Source organism: Cydia splendana, chromosome 15 (assembly GCF_910591565.1).
Source record: "Cydia splendana chromosome 15, ilCydSple1.2, whole genome shotgun sequence".
In the NCBI taxonomy this organism is placed as follows: Eukaryota; Metazoa; Arthropoda; class Insecta; order Lepidoptera; family Tortricidae; genus Cydia; species Cydia splendana.
The window spans coordinates 6,934,149-6,955,807 of NC_085974.1; the positions used below are offsets into that span (position 1 = coordinate 6,934,149).

The 21,659-nt window shown below is 36.9% G+C and overlaps 1 protein-coding gene across 3 annotated transcripts in view; it reads left to right on the forward strand.

Annotated features, from left to right (window-relative positions):
* Positions 1-758: 758 nt before the first annotated feature.
* The window catches only part of LOC134797519 (serine-rich adhesin for platelets), a 401,987-nt gene continuing 381,086 nt past the window's right edge, over positions 759-21,659 (forward strand). For 2 of the 3 annotated variants that reach the window (XM_063769765.1, XM_063769766.1), the window contains exon 1: positions 759-1,109. In XM_063769765.1, the coding sequence (XP_063625835.1) occupies positions 1,088-1,109 (22 nt within the window). In that variant the 5' untranslated portion in view covers positions 759-1,087. The remainder of the gene's footprint in view (positions 1,110-21,659) is intronic. The other variant, XM_063769768.1, reaches the window with a different exon arrangement.

The following is a 21,659-nucleotide window of genomic DNA, read 5'->3' on the forward strand; positions in this document are numbered from 1 at the left end:
TATTATACGACTACATTAAACATTACTATTATGGGTCCCATTACTGGGTCATTTTATGTTCATGTGTAAAATTTATTAGAATAAACAAAATTGTTGCGTGGAACTAGACGAAATAATTTGCATCGGGGCTCGTAGACTTCATCAGCGCTACCACTCAAATGAAGTTCATTTGGATATGATGGATATCACTAATCAGTTAATTAATTGACAGATTGAAGTGCTGGAGTAGAAACATAATAGAAGGGTTTCGTACTCGTCAACTACTACCGTCTACATCTACGGTGCGACTACCGACAACTATTTAGATGTGGATGTAGGAACAATAGCCACATCATCATCTCAGCCATAAGACGTCCACTGCTGAACATAGGCCTCCCCCTTATAGCCACATGTATGTTAACTACCTCAATATAACTATATCAATATCCTCTGTTGTATAACATTAAAGGTTATTGTTGCCGTTACTGTGGCAATTCCTTCGGCTTGACACTTGCTTGATTTATATAACTATGACAGCTATTAGTAATTCTGCTAGGCTTGACAACAAACAAATGAATACTAAATTTTCCCACACACTCAGTGGTCCCTGAAGCCCGCTTGGCCCGATTTCCTGAATCCACCGTTTAACCTACTTCGTGCTGCGAGTCAGTTGTGACACATGCAAACAATCTCGTTACGTAATTCCAATTAGGTAACTAACTAAAAAAAAAACCTTTCATGCTACACACAGATGCGTTTGAAATCAAGCCTATCGTACCTGATCACGAAGCCAACACACCACTAAAAAAAAATCTACACACGATTACGCAATTAATTTGCTATTTTTGTTTTCGTTCGAGAGAGACCGAGAGCAGATAGCCCGGGACCGTAACCATGGCGACCGGGAGCGCTGGCGGCGCGCGCCGCCTCCGACGGCAGACGTAAGTGACCCACGTCGCGGTCGCACGTTTCGCCGCGCCGTCCCGTTTCCCCGAAACGAAACCGTGATGGTGCAAAACAACTGACAACTAACCTCAATCAGTGATCTAAGTGCTGTGAGTGTTGTGCGTGCAATGCGGGTGTGTGTGTGACAAGTTGAAGCTGCAAGATGCCCTACGAGCCGAGATCAGGTGAGCTTTTCAGCAAGTTCTGACGCTTTTCATTGCACAGATATGACGCTTTTGTGTGATATGCAGGGGAGGCTTACTTATGAATTTTATGAAGTCTGCGCTTGTATTGCTGGGGTCATTACTTGACGCTCGTAAAACCTTACCTCGCTCTTATTGTGAACCTTATCCCTATGAGCATTAGGTGCATAATAGTCGTTTATAAATTATAACCTCTCCTGAATGTTATTTTGCAGCTGATCGTTGACGTCCGCACTATTTTTCCCGAGAATACTCGTTCTTTGTAACAGCAATCCATCATTTCTAGATATAGCAGAAACTTGGTGCTTATTACAACTTTCCGCCCACGTCTCTTTGTAGATTGTGTAACTTTCCTTTATCGATATAATTACTTTTAGCTCAATAGCGCTCCCAACAGAAGTTTTTTCTTCGAAATTTATGAAAGTAATTTATCGGTCGTGTTTATTCATGGGGGCCACAGACGAGTTTTCAATCAGCGTTCTTAATTGGCTATACAGTTGTATAATAAAAAATGTCATACCTATCAGAGGCTTTCATATATTTTCATTGTAGGTCAGTACGCCTGACAGCCGTCATCTATGACCATAGCAGATGAAGATGTGCAGACATAACTGACCCCCCTCCATAGGAACTTTTTTGTCAGGGGGGTCTGTACTAATTGGTATAAAGCTATTTTAAAATGTTAATTCAGTGGTACTTCAATGGTAATGAATAAAACTAATATATCCAACCAATAGGTTTATACAGGAATACTATATAAGTATTCCTCAGTGGACGAAGTAGCGACATCGGACTCCCCAATTAATACATAAATAAGGTCACTGCAGAGTCAAAAGGTCGGTCAGATCGGGAATGCAAACTTATCAGAGGTCATCTTAAGGGGAAACGTGAGCGTTCGGTCCATTGAAAAACTTATGTAATGCCGGTTATGACTCCAAAATTAACGGCCTCCTAGCCTATGGATGTTTTTTATAACATTTGTTATGGATGTTTTCTATACATATAAAATATGTATCCATAGTGCAAGCTTTGCCTATGTCTATCTTTAGGTATTCAAAAAAAAGTAAACAAACAATTTGTACATTTTCGAGTAGTTTATTGGTTAACCAACCAAATAGAAAACCGCCTGGATCAGTTACTGAACGACCTGACTTTAACCTACATTATTTGATCATGTAATGTTTTCATCTACCCACAACTGGCTTAAGGAGCCATTTGAGGGTAGATTTTGTTTACTGTTATGTAAATACCTAAAGATACAGAGTATAGGTTGGGTCTGAGTCGATTTGAGATTGTACAGATCAATTTGCAGTCGGTACCTGCGATATTTGGCACCCTATTACGAAGACCGTAAGAAATTGCAAGAATTTTGGAGGGTGTATCAGCGCCCTTATTTTATGGGACACAATTTTTGACGAAGTGTTTTGAGATTTTGAGTTTTCGGTACAGTTGCCTGACTACTACCAAATGACCAGAAGTATCACCAAATTTTACAGCCTCTTAATCGAAAATGTGTCCAAAGAAATAAGTCGTTCGAAAAGCCTGTAATATTGACCCTGGAATGCTCTATCCACGAAGATCTAGATAAATCAGCCTAAAACATAAACGCGCAATTCATCTCAGCCGACACTCATACATTTTGTATGAGAAGGAATTGAATAGGAGGCCTTTCGATCTTACACTACACACCGCTGTGTTGCTCTTGATAAAGTAAAGGTTTAGAACTAAATATATCTATGTAGGTTCAACTAAGTTACCTAAAGGTGATAGTCCATTTCCAACGACAGCAGCACTACCATTCATTTTACTATGGAAATTGATAATACCACCGACGCGTTCGTACCTACTAGTAGTGCAGCTGCGGTCAGAAATGGAATGTTACCCTAAGGCGGTTTAACTGACCGTTTAACTAAACACAATGATAAGTTAATATGGTCAGGGTTCATATGAAGTTGATGTGTATTATGTTAAGTATACGTAAAAATGTAATACGTAAACTAGTTTTAGTCCTATAATTCAGCTACTTACCAACTAGAAAATCACCAAGCAACTTCTTCACCAATCGCCAAAGATTAGTGGCAGAACTATATATGCATGCAAGTTCTTGATTTAAACCGCCTAAATGGGGCTTTGCAATCCGACCAAGTAGTACATTGATGGATGAAAACCTATTATGTAGTAAGTCGTAGTGATAAAAATAAAACCTATTACCTACTATCTTTATTATTTGCATTTTTGACGTGGTCGGATATCAATTTGTAGCGTCACTACATCTAAAAGTACACAACGAAATTAGTTCTAAACTCCGTCCGAAATTAAAATATGTCACTATACTCACTACTGTTATATATGTAGGTACTCGTTGAGGGCTCCTGAAGCAGTAAGTCGCAGAGTTTAAGAGGAGGAGGTGTTGAAGAGGAGGAGGCGGAGGAGAGGAGTTTAGGAGGAGGAGGGAGGGGAAGAGAACGGCCGTTTTTCCATATAAACGTAGTCCCCATTTTCCTCTCTGGATATTGACATTATGGAAAATATTTTTACATTTATTTATTAGTATTGTGTTGTGAGTCAGACAATCGACTGGAGTGCCCGTCGATATTTACAAACTGATCTAATTTGCGCAAAGGAGCATCATTTGCCATCACTTTCCGTTCGCACCACTGTATAACAATTCGAATAAGAAGCGCTGTTTCGTCGGGTGAGAAATTGAGAATACGTTTGTGCCATACGCCACTTATATTGGTTTGCTGGAGAGCGAAAAGAAGCAAAAAAAATTTTTTTTCGAAAAGTTTTAAGTTTAGGAAATATAGAATTTATTTATCATTTAGGCACATATGTTTACTATTTATAGTATCATACAAATATTGCAAATATAGTGGTAATCATAAAATAAAAGAATTTATAATATTGCCATATCAGTTTTTGATGAGTAAATGTTAAACGTTGTGTTAAATGTTAAACAACGCTAAATGTTAAATGTATGATATGACACAAACTTTTTGGATATGTCACACTTTTGCGATAATTTTCTCTTAAAAGAGTGTAATTGGGATCCCTTTGTTTCCCATAAACTTATTGTTTCGAATTTCGATAGTCAGAAATTGATATCCATATAATTTATGGACATAAACATCAATAGTCATAATTTTTGTTAAGTATAACGTTTCATAGTTCTAATGTTAAACATCTATAATAGTAAACGCTATAATCACAAAAGTTATAAAATTGTTGAGTATAACATTCAAAGGTATATCAATAATTATTCAGAAATATTTTAAGGCATATATTTTATCGGACTAATGGTCGTTAATCGTATCGTTTTAATGCCATCTCTTTGTTTCCCATAAACTTACTGTTTCGAATTTCGATAGTCATAAAATGATATCCTCTAATATTCTAATATTTAGGATATTAGAGGATATAATATTAAACATTATGACTTTCAATAATTATGTCAAACAAAGGGCCATTTTTAATGACATCCTTCATATAAAGAAAAATGAAATCTGTTTCCTCAGGTAGGTTCGTTAGTTACCTTGTGTCCCTCAGAGCAGAAATAGGAGCCCCGCGAAGCGGGGCTCCGTCGACTCATTGGCGGGACGAAATGACTTAATAAGCTACATGAAAAATAAGAAATGGCGGGAAATCAGTAAACCAAACAATAAAACATCGGATTCCTCAGGTAGGTTCGTTAGTTACCTTGTGTCCCTCAGAGCGGAAATAGGAGCCCCGCGAAGCGGGGCTCCGTCGACTCGTTGGCGGGATGAAATGGCTTAATAAACTACATGAAAAATAAGAAATGGAGGGGAAATCAGTAAGCCAAATTAAAAAAAATCCCCAGGTACGTAGACAAGCATGCAATTTGTTTTGTTTAATTTTATAACTATTGACAATATGACTAATAAAAATTGTGATGGAAAACGTTATGGTCTAAAAAAAATCGGAACTTAAAATTTAGAGAATGCAATAGAGCCCCTACTTATCATTATAACCTGCAATAAAAGACCTTATAACGATTATTGTAACCAAGTTTATTGCATTCAATATTATGTAATGGTATACCTTCTGGACTTTGAATATTATGAGTAACAAATTTTATGACTAACAATAATAGTGACCTGCAAAAATCGGAACTGCAATTTATATTGTTAAAATTTATGACTATTGACAATATGACTAATAAAAATTATGATGGAAAACGTTATGGATTAAATAAATCGGAACAAAAAAATTATGGGAACCAATAGAGACCCGAGTGTAATTATCCTATAGCAAAATGCGGATATGGCACAACATTTTTCAATTATAGCATATTTTTTGTTATTTTAGGTATCGTTAAAAAACGATTTTGCCGAAAATGGATATGGCACAAACGTATTATCAACCGACGTCGAAAATACGCAGTACAACCAGCAACGCTCTTAACTATTCATCGCTGGACCTTATTACCAAAGGCATAAGGTCTACCTATGGACAGTTAAAATTGTGGGCGATGGTACTTTTCCACGTGTACAGGGAAACTGAATATAGCTATTAATCTCCTGTTTGTTTGAAGTGCCTTTAGTTGTGGATAAGGAAGGAAAACCAAGGAAAAGATAAATGGATCTTGAAAGATAAGATGCTAGGTAAACCGGAGCACGTTGTGAGTGGGTTCGCCATATATCCAATTTCGTTATGTCTCGATGATGTTGTCGATGTATTGCGGCAATTTGACAAATTCAGCTTTATGATCGGAAATCTACAGCCGAATTGTTTTGTGCAGCAAAGTCACAGAAATAATGTAGACTGAATAATAATGAAGATATTGAATTGAATTGACTGGATGTCTAAACACAAAGACACTTTCTTATTACTGTTGCTGATGGCGTCATAGGTAAGCTTTTCCATATTTTTGCAAACAGCTATATATGACCTACACGTACATACAAAATAACGCCGAGTATTTATTTAACTCTCTCTGAGAGTTCTCTGACTTTTGTCCATTTATACCTAGTGTCAATCAAAGTTTGAAGTAACATACTAAATATATTCTAGCTCTAAATAAATGAAATTATTCTTTATTCTTATTCTTATTCTAAAACCTGGCTAAACTGACGTAGTGTGGCGCCTACTACAACAATGGTGACAAACACGATTGTATAGATATTATTATTGGAGCCACTTCGGCTTCACAAACTAATGTAAAATTTATCTCTTTTTGACATTACTTGCCCGAACATATTACTCGTATTTATAGACTCCTGCGAATAGTAGCATATCAATTATTGATTTAAGTTCGAATGTCGCTCCTTCGCCATCGCAGTAATATAAACTAACCGTGATGGTGTGTAGCTTGAAACTTTCGTAGCGCTACGCCGTAGACCGTAGCCTGATTATAATATAACAGAATATAAATGTAGTCGCATAATAGCCGTGGAATTCTTTGCTAGCTTTTACTTTACTATTTTATTGAACCGAGAGACAGCTATAGTATAATACTTCAACTATTTTGTTCTCTAAAAATAAGCAATGTGCATATGACTGCTGATTTTGTATTAAGTTGCTCGTAGCAGGTATGATACATAATACATACGGTGTTCTATCGCCATTAGACCAAATGCTATTTTGCAAAGAAATATTATGAAACTAAAATAAACAAAGCACGCCCGTAACAAATCGAATAAAAACAGCAGCCAGAGGAGATACGCTTAATTTTTCTGACAGTTGGACAGTAACTTGTTTAAAGTTTTCATATTTGTTGGCTATTGGCAAATTTAAGTAAAAAACCGACGGTGCGAGCGAGCTAAGCTGTCAGATAAATTATCCACTCAATTAAATAGTCCGAGCACGAGCTCCATGCATTTTTAAAGCTGGGGAAAGGGATGTGGGGGGCAATCGGAACTCGCCTACAATTCTTTGGAAGATGCCTAATGCCTACATACGAGAGATTGAGACCGATGGAGACAAATTACAGGAATTCCAAAACAAAGTGACCATGGTCCTCAGTAATGAGCGACCAACAAAGAAGAAGAATGCTTACATAATCAAGTAGTATACCTAATTGATTAACAGAACTCTTACTGAAAAAAAGGAACATCTTGTAATACCATGGTTGCAATAAATGATTATTATTATACTCTGACCTGCAGGCTGACCCATAATAATGGATGGCTTTATCGACGTGATAAAATAAGTACAAGTGAAATAAGTTACTTATCTGACGTAACTTATTTCACGTGTACATCTGACACATCGGAAACATCTGACGAAACATTTGAACGTCAACTGAGAGTCCTTTTATTGGATAATCCACTTTATTCTGTTAATGAGTATATGACCTTGACATTTTAAATTGTAAATTGAATCGTATTGACATGTTCTCAGTTATTGATTTATGTATAATGTAATGTGTACCTAGTTTTTATTTAAAACATGACGATCATTAAGAGATATTCGTACTTAGTTATTCCCTTATTTTGTTTTGACACGAATGGATAAATTGTTGACATAAGATTAATTATTGTAATTTTTTTTATTTGTATCTATTAAATTATGTAAATATGAATGACGATCATAATATAAATTCATGTAGATTAGTCTAGCATAATTTATAATGTCATTTAATATTATGAGAATAAATATCTAGATCTAAAATCTAAATCTATGAACACCATACGATTGACAGACAGACAAATACTGTCATTATCATTATCACGCTCTGATAACAACGTCACGTAGACAATTACTGCTGTCATATCCATACTGGTATTATAATATACCAATTATTTACATAATTAAATATACAGAGGTACTACAATACAAATACTAAAATAATTCGGTCAACCAGACGCTTCGCGATTTCTGCAAAAAGCTTTTGCGCGCTGGGACCCCATGGACGGAGTTTCAACTCCAAATGGTACAAATGTTTTGTTTAGTTCGCAACCTTAATATCAGCAATGCAGATATACATAAGAATTCCAATAGAAACGGGTGAAGATCCGAGAATTTCTTTTTAATAAGCAAGTTTCTCAAAAGAGAAGCGCACAATGTGCTCGCCTTAGCGACTATACAGACGAGTAATGAGTTCCAGTCGATTCACAATAAAGCCTCGGCGACTTTCTTGGATATTCCTAAACTTTAACGAACTCATCGGCTCGATCGAACCAATATACTTATAAACGTAATCTGAATTTTACAAGCTTAAATAATTCAGTTTTGAAAGCTTTCTAGGAAATCAAATAAGAATTTTGATCTCAAACGAAAAGGTTTTAATCTTTTAATGCGTTTAGTCGACATCAATAATAGCTGATGAAACAGCGTTTCAAAAGTATCTGCGATCCTGGAATTATTTTCCAAATAAAGATAAGAAGTACTTGTTAGAAATGCAGAGGAGAGAATGTAACCTAAATAATATTTTTGGGGGTAGTTTGAAAAAGCTTTCGTTTCACTTGTTTAAAACAGCGTTTGCAAATTTATGTATTCGAATTCAAACGGTATTGAGTGATTCTAACTAGTTGTTGAAAATGGACACCTAGATTCTGCGAAACATGTTGCGCGTGTAAATAAAAATACAAGTAGAAGTAATAATCTGTTACCTAAATGATTTATTTTTGGCGTAATTTCGACATCATTCGCTCGCCCTATCACTATTCGACAAACTATGCATTCTTGTGGTACACTTTACGGAAAAATTATCGCACTGTGAGGTTTGAAATTTACCATAGTAATTTAAATTAATGTCTAGATGTGCTATCAAACATAAAAATATAATCTTATAAACCTAAAAAATTAAATTAAGTAATAACACTTCGTATTACTACTAGCGCCATCTGTTGGCAAAATGATGAATTAACATTCGTGCTAATGTTAATTATTTCTCGAACAGATGGCGTTAGTAGTAAATAAATAAATAAATATTGGACATTCTTATACAAATTGACTAAGCCCCACAGTAAGCTCAAGAAGGCTTGTGTTGTGGGTACTCAGACAGCGATACCTATGTGGTGTTTTCAATTTCAATAATGTCGATGGCGCTTACGCCATCGCCATTGACAACGATGAATACAAAAGTGAGTTAAAATTTTGGATTCAGACCCACCTCGCTTCGCTTGGTTTGATTCCCAATTTAGCAATTAAGTTTTTGTGAATACCTACTAGAACAATCAATCTTGCTGTATATTCACTGCGGAGGTCAATTTACTGGTATGTTTTGTGACGCTGATGAACTGATCAGTCATGTTGTGTTAGCAAACTTAAATCGGGTATTTTCAGTTCAAGAAACAGTTTTAGTGTTACTATTGCTTGGAACTGCTAAAATTATAAATAAAGATAAGCATATTAATACAAACTTCAGTGACTTAATTATGGCCGATACAGACGGACTACAACCCGACTGCAACTTGTATGGGAACTGCACGCCGACTGCACACCAATTGCAACCTCGGCGTGAAATTCAACAAAATGACTCAGAACCCTGGCAGTCCTGGCACTGGTAGTAGGTACAGTCGAGGACATAAATATGTATACATTTCTTCACCTTAACCCATTGAAATAAGGTGAAAAAATGTATACATATTGATGTCCTCGACTGTACCTAGTGGAACTCAGGTTTGGTGCAACAAAGGCACATTATGTTTTGGTCATCCGACTCATCTTGATGAGCACTTAGGAGAGTGTAGTACCTAAGATAGAGCTGATGCCGAACCCTGGCAGTACCTAGTGGAGCTCGGGTTTTATACAACATAGGCACATGCTGTTTTGGTCATGCAACTCGTCTTGATGAATACTTAGGAAAGTAGTACCCAAGATAGAGCTGATGCTGAACCCTGGCTGTATCTAGTGAAACTCAGGTTTGGTGACACACAAGCACACGCTGTTTTAGTCACTCGACACGTTTTGATAAGCACTTGGCAGAGCAATACCCAAGATAGAGCTGATGCTGAACCCTGGCAGTACCTAGTGGAACTCAGGTTTTTTGCAACATAGGCACACGCTGTTTTGGTCATCCGACTCGTCTCGATGAGCACTCAGGAGAGTAGTACCCAAGAAAAGCTGATGCTGAACCCTGGCTGTGCCTATTGGAACTCAGGTTTGGTGCAACATAGGCACACGCTGTTTTGGTCATCTCACTCGTCTTGATAAGCACTTAGGAGATTAGTACCCAAGATAGAGCTGATGCTGAACCCTGGCTGTACCTAGCGGAACTATGTGTGTGATCAATAATAAATAAATGACCGCCAGTAGCTGTCCAGACAGGATAGTTTTTCGCTCAATTGTGTGGTGTGGACGCAAAAATAAATTCAAGGACATTGGCTCGCTGACCCGACATTATGTAGGATGTAGGAAAGTCAGTTGGCTTCCTTACAAAAAGTACTGGGCGACCGTGTAGGATGTAATAAGCGCTTATGAAATTGTATACGTGTAGATGATGTTGGCAATTTGATTTTGTCGTCCTGGACACGCTTTTAATGGACAAAGTAAAAGCTGTAACAGACAGGCGTACCGGACAGCAACCGGGGTCCGGTTAGTATATTTCTTTCTTGCTCTCACTTATAGCTGCGTTCTTAACGGACTTATTACGTACCCACTCGATCGAACATGAAACAAGCCTCGGATTGGTTCAAAGTCGCGGTCCGGTACGTTTTGGTAGAAAAACTCCGCGAGCCCTTACAAAGCTCTGCTTTTTGCTAGTTAAATAACAATGGGAGTTATTAAGCGTTGGGAATAACAGCCCTGGGGTCATTACAATAGGAAACTTTAAGGAAACTCTTACATTATCAATACGCCAATCCCACGAATTCGCCATTGTCGGCCTGAAACTTTTCTTCATTGCAGATATTTTCTGGCCGTAATTTCAAGCCAAGTTCACGTTCCATTGTGGATATTATTAAATAGAAGATATGCCATGTTAAGATGAAAATGGAAAGTTTCTGTTATGAAAAATAGGTCGAAATGCTAAAGTTCTACGGTCTAATTTTTATGGCGATGTTATTTAAGAAAAAATATTTTGGTACGTTTTAAAGATAGAAATATTTATTTTAATTATTCAGTACTATACTAGTTAGCTCTTTTCATAATAAAACTTTATTGCACAAAAAAACTACAAAAGGCGGACTTAACGCCTTAAGGCATTCTTTACCAGTCAACCATCCAGCTAACAGAAATTATGCTGAGGTGGGTGTGGGTGCAGAAAAAAAATGTAAAAAAAAAGTCAACTGTCCATCAGAAAAAAAGTATAGGTATTATAAAAAGACGAAATGTCTAAGTAAGTCCCTTATTTATTACATAGAACTTAGCCAACATCTTTTAAATTTCGTCTCTTTCTAACAAAAACAAATGTCAAAATGACAGATAAGGACAAACGAGTATCAAGGGCTTGTTCAACTTGACAGGTGTTTATAAAAAAATGAAGTAACTACTTACTCCATACTGTAGTCCCTCAAGAAAATCTTGAGACTTATTTAATAAGATTGAGGCACTGGGATAGCAGTTAGGGATTTTATGTCAAGAGTTTGCGCCTATTCCACCTATCCCTACCGCGATATCCCCCCCAGTGGGGATATGTGGAATATTTTTCCATCTATTTCTACTGGTAGTGATACATGGAATCAAGTCGTCCATCTATCCCCCCTATTTTTGAATGGTAGGGCCAGATGGAATTTATTACGCTTTTCCCAACTATATACTTTCCCCCCTGGTAGAAATAGGTGGATTTTTTTCCACGTGTACCTGTTGATTTCCCCCCTGGTGGGGATAAGTAACTTTTTTTCCACTTAAACCTCTTTTTTCCTCCCCAGGTGGGGACAGGTGGATTTTATGTTCCCTATCCCTACTGCCTTTTTGTTTGGTAGGGATATATGGAATCTCTTCCACTCGTCCCTGCTACCTTGCTGTTTGGTAGGGATATATGGAATTTTTTCCACTCGTCCCTGCCACCTTGCTGTTTGGTAGGGATATATGGAATTTCTTCCACTCGTCCCTGCTACCTTGCTGTTTGGTAGGGCTATATGGAATTTCTTCCATTCGTCCCTGCTACCTTGCTGTTTAGTAGGGATATATGGAAATTCTTCCAGTCATCCCGTCCCTGCTACCTAGTAGGGATATATATGGAATTTCATCCACTCGCCTTGCTACCTAGCTGTTTAAGGCCTGCGCAAACCGGCGGACCGCAGCGCAGATCACCCAGGAGGATTAACGTGCTCCTCGATGCCGCGGAGTAACAATCCTCCGTGATGCTCCGAGATGCTCCATGTCTCAGAGCATTCAAATTTATACCTGAATGAAATTGAAATAGTACCAACATACAATCAGGTTAAGATGATTGGAAAAGTTTCCATGTATCCCTACCAAAATATAATCAGGTTAAGATGATTGGAAAAGTTTCCATGTATCCCTACCAAATAGCGAGGTTGTAGGGATAAGTGAAAAAAAATCCACCTATCCCCACCGGGGGGAAACCAATGGGTATACATAGAAATAATTCCACCTGTCCCCCCCAGGGGGGGAAACAGTAGGGACGGGAGGATAAAAATCCATTTATCCCTACCAGGGGGAAAATGGTAGGGATATGCGGAAAAAAATCCATTTGGCATCAATTAGTAGGGATAGATGGAAAAGTATCCCTACTAGTAGAAATAGATGGAAAAATATTCCACATATCCCCACTGGGGGGGATATCGCGGTAGGGATAGGTTGAATAGGCGAGAGTTTGTGACCGGTTTTATTATGTTTTCATTTAAAACTTGCTAAGGTTGTTTATTACTTAAAACCGGTTGTAGAGTATGTATAACTTACGTATTACAAACCAATTAAAGTAACTTATTCTTGGAATAATTCTGATTATTTTAATAACCTGAGACTGAATTACGCGAAATCAATTTAAAACTTGGCAACCTACATATTTGGCTTCGTTAAATGTGTTTGGCAAGAAATCCAATTACCTGTCTCTGCTAAATGTTTCCAAGTATCCCGAAAACCTATATGTCACAACCTTCTGCCGGGGCTATGATTGCGTAGGCTAAGTGATTGTACTTAGTACACAACAGTACTTCTTGATAAAGACGTTTTAAAATAGAAGTTAAAGACAATAATCTTTATTTTTTAAGTTAAAGACAATTATTTGAAGTTAAAGACAATTATCTTTATTTGATTTCTGCTCAAACTCGTCAAAACTGCATGACATTAACGCTGATGAGTCGAAAAAAAAACCGGGCAAGTGCGAGTCGGACTCGCGCACGAAGGGTTCCGTACCATAATGCAAAAAAAAACAAAAAAAAGAAGAAAAAAACGGTCACCCATCCAAATACTGACCACTCCCGACGTTGCTTAACTTTGGTCAAAAATCACGTTTGTTGTATGGGAGCCCCATTTAAATCTTTATTTTATTCTGTTTTTAGTATTTGTTGTTATAGCGGCAACAGAAATACATCATCTGTGAAAATTTCAACTGTCTAGCTATCACGGTTCGTGAGATACAGCCTGGTGACAGACGGACGGACGGACGGACGGACGGACGGACGGACGGACGGACGGACGGACGGACAGCGAAGTCTTAGTAATAGGGTCCCGTTTTACCCTTTGGGTACGGAACCCTAAAAATGGCCGCTTTTCCCGAAAGTGTGGAGCCAGCTTAATCTGTATAAGGTTCGTACTTCATTGTTATCATCAAGTCTATTCTTTCCAGTTATTGATTGCTGCAGCCTAGTTCCCATAGACTGCCTCCTAAAGAGCGGCTGTGCTCTCACAATAAAATTAGTAGGTATGGCGGTCGCCTATGTGTGGGCTTTCAGATTGTCTGGTGTACGTCATCCGTTTGGAATGCTCTATCTAGTGTAAGTAATCAGTGCTATCTCCAGACGGATTCAACCCTCCGAACCGGACATATTACTTTTTCGATAGAAGTGAAAAACGAGCAAACCTATCGTAAATTATAGTCAAGAAAGAATAGATTTTGTCATTCACAGAAATATCTAGGGATTTTTATAGAGACTACGATGTTCCGTACCTTTGCCATTGAATGAAATACGACGCCTCTATACCTAAGTCTATAGGTACTTGAGATTTCTTTTAGGTCGTAAGCAGTACGTGAACTTAAAAGGCCAATGATTGATCGTGGATTTGTGGTGCCTTTCAATATTTTTTCGTTAGTCATCCATTTTATTATACGTACCCACATTACTTTGGCATGTTTTCTTAGTAAATTGTATGATAGATGTGGGAATCCTGTATTTAAAATAATCACAAAAATCCGCTTGTCATAAACTTTGTTGTCTTGTATCTGCTGGCACGAGGCATCATCCTCCTCAAGATTTCAAAGTTAAATCTTCTCGAGGCAGAGGTGTAGGGTTGGAGCCGGTGTAGCTTTATTTGACGTTCATTAAGTGCAATGTAATATGCCTACTTGAATAATAAACGATCGTTCTCTTTTATCTTATCAATCTTTTGTTGCATTTGGATCTGGATGACGAAGTTCCAATGATTTTGATAGAATTTTTACTTTAGCTTCACTGAATTAACAAAACTACTTGTTTAATGCCTATTTTCGCAAGAACTACTTCCACATAATTTTTTCACGAAACTCCATTGAGATTAATGTATACCTTATACCGTTAACGTTATGTGGCGCTTGCGGTGAACGTTAGCCTCTGCTGCTAGTGGGCAGTAAATTTTAGAAGGGCCCAGTAGCATGTGGCAGTCCACAGGCTAGGTATTCAAGATGTACTTAAATGCTCACATACATATATGTACCTACATAACATACCTATGTGTAAATGTAAGAGCCAGTTGCACCAATCACAATTGACGGACTGATCAACGGCAATCAGCAGTTAACTATGAAATTAAAATGAGCAAACGTTTTGACGGTGACAGATGGTTTTGTGCAACTGACCCTAAATGTACACAAACATGTGGTAACGATGCGACTCTCTTCTACAACAACAATAGTTTGGTTCTTTTACTCTAAAAACTTTAAAAAGAAAAACATAAGATGAAAAAAAAAATACACGAGTATTTCTCTGCATGCTACGCTATTAGAGTGAATTGCAAAAAATTTGTACATTTGTACATTATTTTTATGTTTTGTGCAATAAAGTTTAAATAAATAAATAAAAATTCTGTACAATAAATACAATACAATACAATTTATTTACATAGTTAATTTTCGTAACACAAATGAATCAATAAAGTTAAGACTAATCACAGCTTCTTAACTGCGCTTAATTTACGTAAAATTTTTTTGCAATTCACTCATTAGGTACCTACCTACCTAATAATAATAGGTTTTAGAAAATATTTCCTCTTATACTGCATTTTCGTTCCACCACCAGAGAAAATGAGACGACGTCTGCTCTTAGCATTATTTTAATATTCCCGTACAGAATACAATGAGCAAAAAATTGTTTCCGATCAAGGCTTTATCGCGTAAAATGATAATTACTTTGTGCACCCCGTTTTATTTCCTTTTTACGCCCACAAAGCGGTCCAATTTATATTTCTGAATAAAAATTACAATAAACAACGCAGCCACCCGCCTACAAATAGCCTTACGTTATTGTGGTATCTCCAAGTTAAATGCTTTTACCTTTTTCGCTGCGAAACGTTAACATTATTATTTTTCGCAAAAATTCTCTACATCTTCTTTACTCGTACTTTAAATTTTGGGAAGCTTATGTTTTGTATGAGCGCTTTTGGACTAGCGTTTTATCGACATTTAAACCTGTTTGTAGACGTGTATAAGCCTGTGTACAAGCGCGTGTATAAGCCGGTATAAGAGCGAATAATACCTGTCACCTGTTTGAGTGAACCGGAGTACTCACGTGTACTTTATAAATTATAATGTAGCGAACGCATAAGCGCATAAGTACATACACGGTGTGGCCTGTAACACGAGCAAAGAATTAAAACGTAGATTGTACTCCTCAAACGGTGACACTTTTGTTCAACAACTTTTAAAAATTATAAAGTATTTAGACTCCCTATTTTTCATACAAAATAAATATTATCTTCAATGGACGCCATCGCCACGCCATATTAGTGTGATTGACGTTGCCTTAAACTGACGCCTTAAACATAACAAAATTCGCAATACATTGCGTCTTAGAATAAACTTTAAAGTGTAATAAAAATCAAACCATAAGTTATTTTTAAAAGTCGCTGAACAAATGTTGGTCAGTATGAGGAGTACAGCCTACAGTTTAATTTTTTGCTCATGTTACAGGCCACACCCGGTATATTGAAACACCTTTATAGGTATATTATACGCGCAGAAAATATTACCCGTCTGAAATATACTCGCACATTTCGCCACGGTTTTCGTTGAGACTGAGTTTGTATTTTTGAATCTAGATAACATTTTAAAGGTAACGTGAAACACAACTATCTAAACGGTCTGACAGCGCGGACGACAGTTTGGCCGCGTACGTGATATGTGTAGATAAGACCTGCCACCCTTGGGACCAATTCATACCCAGCAACTAGGACTGATATTTGCTTCTGACCGCGTTATTCAGCCGTTATTCACAGCTCATGGCTTTGCCACTAATAATGAAATGGGGCTTATAGGCGAACTAGATATATAAATATAAATAAGTTAAGTTTCGTTATTTGAAAAGCAGCAAGTCAGCCGAATTTGTAGTATTGGGGACTGTGATTTCCGATGTTATAAGCTATTATGAAAATCAAGACGTTTCACTTATAATCTTGTTAGTTCATATGACTTGGTGATAAAATTTAAAAAATCTCCTGAGGTATTTATTGTGCTATTTCTCCAGCTATACGTCTGTATGTGAAACACCTCCCTTTATGAGCAAGTTATAAAAAAATCGTAGACTAGATGTAGCGATTAAATAAAAGGGGCCCCATCCTCAACCAACTTTTGCTCGGTCGTCAGAGACGCGATGAACAAGCACCGTTGGAGGCAGATCATAAAAACCAGGCGTGGAGCATCCACATCCACCGATGACCACGATCCTCAGACATGAGGGAGCTTGTACAGAGAGGGAGAGAGAGTTTAAAAAAATGAGTCAAGTTTTTTCTAAATGAATCTGCTCTGGGCTTTAATCGTGCTGCGAAACCGCTAATATCCTATTTATATCTTCCTTTAAAATAAATATCGATTTGCAATTACTAGGTCCTGAGTGGTGGTGTGAGACTAGCCTGTATTTTATGCCACGTCTACCAAAGGAAAATTGCTCTGAAGCGTAGCTTGGCTCGAAGGTTATCGAAACTTTCTGAAATGTATTTTCAGCTCGACGGTAACTGCAGGAGAGGCCGATTCTGATACCATATTCATATTCTATAACAATTTGTTGTTTTTAATACGACTTCATCGTCGTGGTTGGAGCGCATCTAGCTTTAGTTCTATTGCATTTTGCATGCACCAATGAGCATTCTTCAGAGTCGTATCAAAACCGCAAGAAATGACAGGAGTATTATTTGATTCAACCAAGTAAAGTTGTAAGTACACATACATGGTAAGCCATGACATGAAAATTATAAAATTAAAAATAAATGTGGTGATCACATTAAATACATACGTTGTACAGTTTACTCCTTCTATTTCTCTATTTCTGAATCACATTTCATCACAGTGACGACTGAAGTATTGCAATTGGTTTATTAGACCAAATTGGGAAGATGCGGTTAAATGTGTATTATGTTGAAACCATATTGATATCATATTTTAAATATCCGAATAGGTATGCGTCCTATGTATCTTCATATTTTGACTAGTTTCTGGGCGATTAGACGTTTATCAAAGGCAAATGGCTGACCTGAAAGCGTGGGTTGGTTTGAAGGTTATCTGAAACTTTCTGAAACGTATTTTCTGCCCGATTGCAACTTTAGACGCGGCATTCGAATTTTAAATAACATATTTTAGTTTCTTATCGATTAGATATTGGTTGCGCAATAAAACAAGAAGAGTGATAATGTTCATACAAAATCGCCTTCCTCAATATTCAGGATATTACCAGATGGCGTCACTAACGCAGCGGATCTCAGTTCCATCCATTTTGTAAGGCGCTTAGGGTGGTATTCCACGGATTCCACCTGTCCAATTTCTTTGTCCAATGTCAGTGCGTCTCACTCTCTCATTAAAGCAAAATGTGAGACGCAATACAAATTGAATAGGTGGAATACCACCCTTAGACCTCTGATTTGGGTTCCGCAGCGCCATCTATCGAACGAATGTTCAGTGGTGAATATAGAAAGGAGCACGATTATGTACATATAGACACGTCATTATACTCATTATTTTTGTCTTATTCGTCAATGGCGTGGGTCAAAAGCTTAAAGCATTTAGTAACTGGAGATGTCATCACTGTCATTTTTTTTACGAAACCATCTGCCGATTTTTGCGGGGGAGAGGACGTCAAATGTATTTCTATTTCTACATGATTTGTTCGTAACGTACAAAATATAGCCATGGCAGTCCATACAAAAGTTTGCACAATTGTGCAAGTTTTTCGGCAGAGGGGTAAGCTCTTAAAGGCGACTCCAGTTATTAAATGCTCTAAGGTCAAAAGTAACTGCATTAAGACGAAAGGGGACAACGTCACGTGACCGCTACAGCATACAAACGTACGAGTACGAGTAGTCCCCATTTTCCTCTGAACATTAAAATTATAGAACATAAATATTATTTTTACGTTTATAAAGGAGGAAAACGGACTACGTTTGTATATATGAAGAAGCGGTTGTCGTCTGTCCGTCTTTTTATCAATTCAAAATATCATATGAATATGGAATTTTTAGTTCGAATGTAGCTCCAGGTCAAATGTTTATCCCGCAGATTGGAAAATAGTCTGGCATGAAACGAACTGTCCAATGCACGCTTTTTGGCAGCATTTATTTGGAATCGGAGAGAATATTAATCAAGTGAGTCTAAAGTTTGTTTTAAGGGAGTGTATTTATTCACTATTTCTTATTCTTTTGAGAGAGCAAAGGATTTCAAAGAAGTCAAAGAAGTCTGGAGGTGAATTTGACTTGTTTTCGTAACTTATGACATTGGGGAATTGACTTTCGATGTTATTTTTGATTAGTGTTGTTTTTTCAGCTTTTAAGATACGATTGTATAATTATTCCAACATGCTTTTATCTTAAATAATTTTGTTTTGACATAAATGGTGAAAGAAGTACCTAATGTAAATTAGTGGATTGCCTAATTATATAAATTAAAACGCAGAAATAAAACAGATCTATTTACGGGCGACTTACTCGTATACCTACTTCCAAAAATGCAGATTTTCTACATACAGTCTTGGTGAAAGATGATTGTAAAAGTACAAATTTAATTTGTACGTACGCTTAAATATTATGAGAAAGTATGACATTTCACGTAAGTGGTTACTTTTTGTTAAAAGTGCTTATTTAAAGCAATGTGCAAAACTAGAAGCCTATGACAACACAGATAATAGAACTGCATGAAGTGAACTGCATGGAAAAAATCTTTAGCTGATTTCAAGTGCATTTTTTTTTATTTTCATATAACGTCTTTTTAAATCATAAACTGAAACAGATACTAAAGCAAAAGTGAAAAAGCTCTCCACTAGCCGAGGAGCCGTTTTTAATCGCAGATAAAATAGTAGCTTAATACAATCATAATTAATACATCCATGAAAAACAGTAACTATTCAATATTCTCGTTCTAAATATTCTATGTTTTTGAGGTTTTTCTCAATTCCGTTAAAAACGCAACCAAGTAAAAAATACTTTTAAATTTGAAAGCCTCTCGAGTCCCTGAAAACTAAATTCGTCATTTCCTAAAGTGTCCCTATTTCTCATGCACGTACTCAGAGGAATGTCGAAGGGAAGCATAAAAGAATCGTTTTAAAGCCAAGAGCGCGAGGCATTGCATTATTTATTTCATTTTACTTTATTTTGTCTCCTCGAGCGTAGAGCGACATCTGGCGACGTTTAATTTAAAATGGCGCTAAGGATTTTATTTTCCTTTCAATTCTTCGGTTAGGACGCTTTACCACAAAGAGTAATGGAATTTACGGATGACAACCTATACCTAGTGTTGAAGAACCGACTGATCTTATAATAATAATATTAAAAGACTTTCCAAAGAAATAGCCCATACACACGAACACAATAATTCTTCATTTGAGTTGATGGAGGTTTTTGAAGTATTGAGTCAGCCATTATATTTTTTACCTTTCTAGTACCAAAGAGAATAGAGTGCATAGACGGATTGTCAAAGTAAATTATGTAGCCACTGTAAATTTACTGCCATCTTTCGACAGAAGATAAAACTGTTAGAACGCCATTTGACTTTGATCCTTATTCTTTCACTGATATGTGGTAACTTATTAAATAATAATATTAACGCCATCTACTCGACTATAGGCCAAAGGTATGGTGCAATCTTGACAAGCGATAGCGCCATAAGGCCATAACCTTCAGCCTACTCTCGAGTAGATGGCGTTAATATTAATATTTAACAAGTTAAGACATATCAGTGAAAGAATTAATGATCAAAGTCAAATGGCGTTCTAAGAGTTTAAATTGTCTGTCGAAAGATGGCAGAAAATGTACTGTAGCTACATAATTTACCATGCCAGTAACTCTCTATTTCAAATTCTATTTGTTAGTAGTGAGTATCAAATGTCAGCACAATATAAAGGAACCATAAAAAACAGCTCTTAACTGAAATGTTTAATTAACACGGCCGTTGGCTGCACCGAGTTACAAATTTAATTCGGGCGCCTGTTTTACGTAATGAGGTCCTGAAAGTTTCGATCCTGACTTACAGGAAGTTACGAGAATGTTGAAATGAAAGGAGAAAATATTTTTGACGTCGATCTTACAAGATTGAAAACGAAATAATTACGTTTGTAAAGTCCGGTTGTTAATGAGTTGTTTATTTAAATGAATAAGCGGAAATGTTCTAGGACTTTGAAGAGATGATTATCAATTACCTACCTAAAGTATATAGGGTATTAGACTGAGGTAGCGAACCTATTAACCTAACGTAGGTTTACTTTTTAAGTCTGCGGTTAGATAGTGCTAGCCAAATAGCGTTCTGTATTCGTTATATTTTCCCCGCATAGCCTGAAAGTGACACACAATGGCTAATTACTTTCGGATATCGCGGTTTGCCACTCATATAAAAAAGCCTTAATGTGTGACCCTTACGCATGCCCCCAGCCTTATCATTTTATAATAATATTTTTTTTTTATTTTTTTATTTAATTAATAAATCTTACAGCTATCATAACAGTTTCCCAATGCGAATGTGTATTGCGATATGACCGCAATCCATATTCGTACTCAAGCAAATGGTTCAAATGGACTCTAAAGTCAAACTATTATTAAATGTAAATGCTTATACAATCAAACACACTTCAAGGGCCTACAAACTCAAAACAAACACTGAATCAAAGTTAAGCTATAGTTCAATGGCAACCTAAATCCAAGCATAATTGTATTAGCAGGGTCTACTTGCTATGCGAGCCCGTTCCATTAACTTAACCCACAAACACTTGCCAAGACGGTAACAAGTATTTGCTTTGGCCGAGGAAAAGTTCACTGTTAAGTCGTATTCAGAGAATG